The 7399-nt window shown below is 42.0% G+C and overlaps 1 protein-coding gene across 1 annotated transcript; it reads left to right on the top strand.

Moving 5' to 3' along the window:
* The first annotated feature begins 2981 nt into the window (after positions 1–2981).
* LOC146686288 (uncharacterized) lies at positions 2982–5468 on the top strand. The gene is made up of 8 exons (XM_085442072.1): positions 2982–3141; positions 3237–3330; positions 3745–4101; positions 4197–4314; positions 4389–4480; positions 4582–4696; positions 5067–5166; positions 5357–5468. Coding segments are annotated over exons 1-8 (981 nt in total). The 5' UTR covers positions 2982–3037; the 3' UTR covers positions 5358–5468.
* The last annotated feature ends 1931 nt before the right edge of the window (positions 5469–7399 follow it).

The raw sequence follows: 7399 nt of genomic DNA on the forward strand, positions 1-7399 counted from the left end.
CTGACTCTGAGGTACGATTCCACAAACTCAGCAACCCGTTCTCACTACCGACGCGTAAAATAATGACGATTTGTCATGTCCCTTAACTTCTCATGCTGACGCCTAAGGTACCCTTCCACGTTTTTATGTGAAGCTGTGGGTTGTCAATTCATTCCAATATGAACCCGCTCGCGGCGATCAGAGACGCTTCGAGCAGAGGCTCCAGCCATCCATTTACTCCAATAATAACCCCGTCACGGCGAAACATGACGCCGTGAAGCACAATCTAACTGGAGAACCGGGGACCCTCTCCGCGAACGGGTTTTTCTCCCTAATTTAATGCTTTCTTTTAATGACATCGTTAACATTTCTCAACAAAAACACGTGAAAGTATCACTGATAATTCAACAATAAAATCGCTTCATGTTGTGGCCATCACACAGTGTTTTCCAAACTGATTCACGATCTGAAAGTGCGCAGATTTAACGTACGTAATCCTTTGTTAGGTTTATTATTTTCATTTCACACGTAAAACACATTTATAGATTCATTCACCACTCCTGTTAGTTTTGGATGCGCTCGGCTCCAGCCAATCAGACGCAACCTGTGTAAGCAGAGGCTGATGGGAGAACGGAGAGACCCATTTATAAGAATAAGAAAATGAGGCGGAACTGATTGATTCTAATGCAGGTATGTAAGAAATACATATATTTAAAGTAATACCTTGATGTGTGTTTCAAAGTTTGTTTTTTCATAAAAGCTTCAAACAAACAGAGGTGACTGATCTCGGAAACGGTGTAATGTATTTAAAAATGGCTACAGCTACCGTCAGCATGCTTGCTAGGTAATGACTACACGTGTCTACTGCAGCATTAGCCATTTAATCCAACGATGATGGATTAAATCTATTACAAACGTCAAAGGACTTGTGTGCTGCAAAATACCCTCACATGGTGCGTAAAGCAGTTTTTGCGCTAAGAGTTCTGCTAGCTCTTTACAAACTGATGATGCTAACGTTAATTGCTAACATTAACCGGAGCGCCAAGACTGAAAATCATTTGAATTGCGTTAGTTATGTGTTTATGTCACTGAGTTCTGCAAAAATCTCTTTCCTCTTTAGCTTGAAAATGAGTGATTCAGAGGATCCCGAGCTGGAGGAAGAGCTTCAGGCTGCTGACGAACTCCTTCAAGATATGCAGGTAACATTTTTAGTGGAAACAGTTGTTAAAGAGGGAACACGCTTGTCTAATATTTTGTACGGAGTAAACGTTATGTTATTTGAATTTTTTTTAAAGTTTATGTCAAATTAAGTTTGTTAACTTAAGATGTTTGATAATCTTTGCTTTAATCATAGACTGTATTTTAGGTGTTCCCTTTTTTCCTTGTTAATTGCGTAGAATGATGCACAGAGTGAACCTCAGCCAAGACCAGTGCGCTGGAAAAAACGTGACAGACAGGGAGCTTTTATTCCTCAAAGACCATCAACCAGTCGAAGTACTAGTTGCATGCCACGTGGTCAGTGTTCACACAACCATTGATTTTATCTCACAACTTGTTTTCACCAAAGAATTTCAGTAAGTAAATATTCTTCATTCCCCCCCCCCTCCCCCCCTCCAGAGAGCAGCATCAATGTCCACGTGAAGAACCTAGTTATGTTGCCAGTGTCAACCCAACAAAAGGTACTTTACCTTCTTGTATATATTGTGATTTCTGTTTACTTTTATATTTGTTGTTATAGTTGAGTTAGGCAGGGCTTTTGTGGAGTCCTAAGAAACATACTGCCTAGAGTGTTTTTCACTTTGTGGAAGAGTTTCTTCCTTTCTTTATTTTTTTTTCTGTTAGTGTATGGAACTGAGGTGCTTCGTCAGGAGCTCCTTCAGTTGTTGGAGGATGGAGAAGAGGACGCAGCCATGACTTGTGAGACGTCGTCTGAGTCAGCTGCTACTCACTGGGCGATCAGAAATAGTGTCCTCGCAAAAGTGGAAAGAGGCCAGGCCTTGTCTTATAGACAATATGTTAGCTACTCTGGATCCACAGTCACACCGTGTGTGTCAGTGTGGCAAACAAGTAGTTGTGAGGTGTCTGAACTGCCTGCCTCTTCCATTCCTTTGTGCTGACTGTGATATTGCAGTTCACACACGCTTTGTCCTGCACAACAGAGAGGCAGTAACAGGAGGGTTTTTGCAGCCTTCATCAGAGTTTCACAAGCCAATAGGTACAGTTTTTAAGTCTTATGCATTTCTTGCTATGTATGAGTATGAGTGGGTGCTGTTATTGTATATTTATTGTGTATCAGTTAATTTCTAATTCATTTTATATATATTGTGTGTTTTAATGTTAGTTCGGCTGTTGCCTGTGCAAAGGCCAGACCATGTGTGTGACTGCCCAGCAGGTAACGTTGAGGTTTCACCCGGCGCAATTGTGGCGCTTGTAACCATAAATGTTAAGTTGCCCTTTTGTCACACACTACATACACAATAGATGTGTTTGGAGGTTTTATTGCAAATTGTGCATTGCTATCTTGGTTTTAATTACCCTCGGGTGCCCAGTATATGTGGGCACCTGTCAAAGGTCATTTGGATTTACCAGACCGATTTGAAAACAACATGAAAAAAATGAATGCTTTGAGCCATGACTGAATTTATCCTTATCCTTTCTAAAGGCCGTTATAACCTTGCACTGCCAGTGGTGAGCTGCACCAGCTGTGGCCTAATGTGGTCCCCCTCAGTTAAGGACATCCTGGGTAGTGGATATTGGCCTGGCACCTTAAATTTCTGCACCCTGTTTTCAATGGATGTCTTTCAGTCTTTCTATGACATTAAGAAGGCTGCACCAGGGATGTCACTTAAGGCATTTGTCAAAATGCTGGATGAACGAACAGCCCAATTTGGAAGGGTGAGTTGCTAAGTTTAAGGAAATTGTGCAAATCAATGTTTATGATGACTGTCCTTGAATATTCTGTTGTATGTCCTCTATGTAAAAGACTGGCCGAATATCAGCTGATGCCTTCAGTAAAAGTTTCTTGGAGTGGAGTGCTGTAAAGTTTGAGGTGGACAGGATGTGCAAGGAGCCATGCTTTAGCTGCCCTGCCTGCACTCCAGACATGCTTTCCGTCTCAGTTGATGGAAACCGCAAGCTTTATCGCTTTCAGTCAAATGCAAGGTACGTTATGCATTGTGTACATAAGTCAAATATGGATTTGTAGAAAAATGTATTTTAATGTTTCTTTTCAAACAACTGTCACGGTGTTCGTTCAGCACTTCAGAGCAGGGGAACTTTGAAGGTGTCTTCATTGAAAAAGATGAGGAAGTTGCTGAGTTTGTGAAATACATCCAGAGACACACAAATCATGTAAGATACACATATATATTAGTGCTGTTAGCGTTAATCTTGTTAAAATGACGTTAATGCCGTAACCATATACACATACGTGTGTGTGTGTGTGTGTGTGTGTGTGTGTGTGTGTGTGTGTGTGTGTGGACATATATGGATGGGTCGATATTTTTTTTTAATTTTTCTCTTGGTGTTGTCGTAATACTATTTACTTTACTTTATCTTAATGTGTACTTAATTTTGTCACCATGTGTATTAAAAAAAAACAACATGATTTTTATTTTGTGTTATCAGTGCTGTCCTGGGGAGATATGAGGTCTTGTGTGACTCGAGGCTAATTCAGCTAATTGTTATGCATTTGTTTTAAAAAGTTTGTCCCTGATAGGGCTTAATCATGTCATGTCTTTTATGTTAAAATCTTTGAGTGTATAGGTCCCGGGGAAAGGGTTGTGCGGATCTTCATCTTGGACTGCAGCAAAGGAGTCGTCCAAAAAGTCCACTGGGAAGTTGGATGAGGAGGGCATGGAAATAGATGTTTGTCGCCACGGAGTCCTCTTAGCTGCATTGAACATGTTTCGAGGGGAGATCTTTGCTTACCCCCTTTTTCTCCAGAGGAAGTTGGCAGCTAACGTCCCAGGACATATTACGTTCCTTTGCTCCGATGTGGCCTGTAAATATTTCCCCTATTTAACCAAGGTGGCTCAGCAGTGCCCTGAGCTGAGGAACCTCTTGTCAATGCGTCCTTTTCTCTCCGTCATGCATGCAAAGGCTCCCACTTGGAAATGCGAGGTATACTGCAGCTTGTAGTTTTGGATTAGTTTGAGACATTTTGTTATAAGGTTGAATGAATTCAGCAGTCATGTATTGTGACCTCCTTTCTATAGATCAAATGGGGAGGTGCGTTTCAGGATGGGGCCGGTTCAACAGTTGGAGAAGAGGTGGAACAAGTAAACAGTTTCCTGTCTAGGGCGGCCATCACAACGAAGTACATGTCTAAAGCAGGTGTGTGTCCGTGTCTGAGATTCCACTCAGTCTCCTGCTCATTAATTCTAATTTGTATACTAACTGAAATGCAGGGCGAACAGACATGCTGACCCTCCTGGCTTTGGGGTGGAACAAAAGGAAAGTGGAACAACTGGGCCGCACTTTGAGCCAGCGATATCTAAAGGTCATTTTTTCAACACCCATTTTAATGTGTGTGGTAATGGGGGGAAAACACCAGTACTCTTTTAATGTCAATATGAATGACATTTATGAATGCATTCTTAGATCATAAGGATCCTTAGAGAACAAGTGGAGAGCCTGAATGCGACCAGAAATGAGCTGGGTGTGGATGACGATACACTGCAGCAATGGGTGGCCGATGTGCAGAAATGGGCTGAAGGTGCGTCTCAATATAATGCACTCATGTCTAACAATAGGACCCACCATGGCCTCATTAAAGAACTTAGAGTTAAGATCTTTCTGACAGTGTCAACAAACAATGAAAAATAAGCCTTGTAAAAGCAAATTTATGGCAGAGCTGTTGCGTTTCATCAAATTGGATAGAACCTGGGTTGAAATGATGTCATACTAGTTGGTTTTATAAACCTGAACACCAACATACTTGTTATCTCATGATTATCATGAGATAGCAGCACATGAAGGCTCCAGATGTCTTATAATGAATGTCATCAAGTCAGTGATTACAGAGTCCACTGTAGTTTGGTGACTGTTACTCATCCTGTATTCTGATTAATATTCCTCTCACTTAGAAAGTGATCAAACTGATGGCAGCCTTGGAGCGTTGCAGGCACGAATAGAGGAGCTTGTCGTCATCATCAGAGTGCGAACACAGTCTTTACAGACAAAATGGTGTCACAGTTTCTTTGAAACGGACAGTTTGATACTTAGTTTGTGCAGCTACTTTGTAAACAGAATAAAATCAGATCCAGGTTTGTTTAAGCTGGATGTGATTTGTTCTAGCAAACAAATTGATGAGTGTAGATTAAAATGTAAATATATACATTATGTTAAGGTGTTCCTTTTTTATGATTATTTACAGATAGCAACAAGAGGCGACACAGAATTCGCAAGGTCATCTTAGTTGAGAAGAAACGCTTGGCGGCTGCTGTTGACGACTACAACAAGCTCGCTGAACCAACAAAGCAAATCGTATCCAGTGATGCCCTCATGCAGACCGATATTTGGCCCTGGCAGAGCACAAGTGAACGTAAGCTCTTGATTTATAAATATCCTTTTTAAACAAACTCCCAGTATCTGAGCAGTAGTTGAATGTTTTGTTCTTGAATCATAATATGCTACTATGTTTTCCCATCTGATGTTGTTAAACTGTAGCTGCTGCTGACCTCCGGACAAAGAGAAAGGTCTTTGAGAAGGTGTTGGCTGTGAGGCGCCTGAGAGAGGAGGAGATGATCCTTTGCAGGGAGATGCGGCATCACTGGACAGTGTTGCGAATGCGTTCTGTGGTGTTGGGGACAATCTCCTCAGACTGTAAGCACTTTATTTATTTATTAATTTTTTGATGAATCGATTGAAAATAAGAGCAGATGCTAAAGTCTTACTGGATCTTTTACCTATATCTAGATTGCTAGCTAACACTGCCTTCTCCCTTTTAAAAAAATGTTTAATTACAGCATCCTAATTCCTTGTGTTTATGAGGTGAGGGTTTTTTTTTGGTTTTTTTTTTTACTTTTCTCATATTTATTTGTTTTGTTCTTTTTACAGCCTCCTTTGTTGGCATGTCGGAGGATGCACAGAAGGGACTCTGTAGCCTGGTTTTAAAAAAGCAAAGTGAACTGAAAGCTGAAATGCTCAAAGTAAAGGACGTGTACAAGAGAATCCTCAGCCACCAACCACTCCTGGAAATGGACTCGGAGGAGGAGGAGGACATTCCAGACGATGCCACTGAGAGTGATTTGAGCACTTCTGATGAAGACTGATTGTATCATCATTGATGTTATGTTTGGTAAAATAAAAAGTTAATCACATCTCTGTTCAATGTGATTTTTCAACAGACATTTTACATTTTGAGAAGAAAAATGGAATTTCCTTGGTGCAGTTGTTTACCCTGAATCATTATTTCCCATCTAATTTAATGACTAGTGTACATGTTCAGATACGATAACATAATTTAATTTATGGGATGCTTTCTGGGCTGCTCAAATTATCACAAAATTTAAAAGCACCAGGCAGCACACTCACAAGTAAATTATTTGTTCAGTGTTTTGTTGAAGAAATCAACAAGTACAATTGAGATGTTTGCTGTAGTGGTGTGTTTGTTAAGAAGCATGCCAGCACACTGGTGAACTGACTGTCCCAGAATGCACCCGAGCCATTGACTCGCCCCAGAGCAAATGAAATTGCTTATCTAGAAAGACAACCGTCATCAAAGAAGTAAAAGAGTAGGAAACGAATGGTAAGGGAAGGTACTGTGGGGTAGGAAAGAAAGGCCAGAGCTGTGCAAAATGACCTCCAGCAGGCCACAAATGTGCACGTCTGCTCAAACGGTCAGAAATGGACTCCATGAGGGTGGTATGAGGGCCTGACGTCCACAGGTGGGGTTGTGCTTACAGCCCAACACCGTGACGGATGTTTGGCATTTGCCAGACAACACAAAGATTGGCAACTTTGCCACTGGCGCCCTGTGCTCCTCACAGATGAAAGCAGGTTCACACTGAGCACTTGTGACAGTCTGGAGACGCCGTGGAGAACCTTCTGCTTCCTGCAACATCCTCCAGTATGAGTTTGGCAGTGGGTCAGTTTTGGTGTGGGGTGGCATTTCTTTGGGGAGCTGCACAGCCCTCCATGTGTTCGGCAGAGGTAGCCTGACTGCCATTAGGTACTGAGATGAGATCCTCAGACCCCTTGTGAGACCATATGCTGGTGCGGTTGGCCCCGGGTTCCTCCTAATGCAAGACAATCCTAGACCTCATGTGGCTGGAGTGTGTCAGCAGTTCCTGCAAGACGAAGGCATTGATGCTGTGGACTGGCCCGCCCATTCCCCAGAACTGAATCCAATTGAGGACATCTGGGACATCATGTCTCGCTCCATCCACCAACTGCACCACAAAATGTCCAGGAGTGG

This window comes from Copadichromis virginalis, linkage group LG19 (assembly GCF_057382275.1).
Source record: "Copadichromis virginalis isolate Kocher_CV1m ecotype Utaka linkage group LG19, C_Virginalis_male_GT1.1, whole genome shotgun sequence".
NCBI classification, from domain to species: Eukaryota; Metazoa; Chordata; class Actinopteri; order Cichliformes; family Cichlidae; genus Copadichromis; species Copadichromis virginalis.

Coding starts and splice junctions, on each gene's coding strand:
- LOC146686288 (XM_085442072.1), top strand. CDS start 3,038: ATGTGCAAGGAGCCATGCTTTAGCTGCCCTGCCTGCACTCCAGACATG. Junction 3,142..3,236: donor CGCTTTCAGTCAAATGCAAG/GTACGTTATGCA, acceptor GTGTTCGTTCAG/CACTTCAGAGCAGGGGAACT. Junction 4,315..4,388: donor GAAGTACATGTCTAAAGCAG/GTGTGTGTCCGT, acceptor ACTGAAATGCAG/GGCGAACAGACATGCTGACC.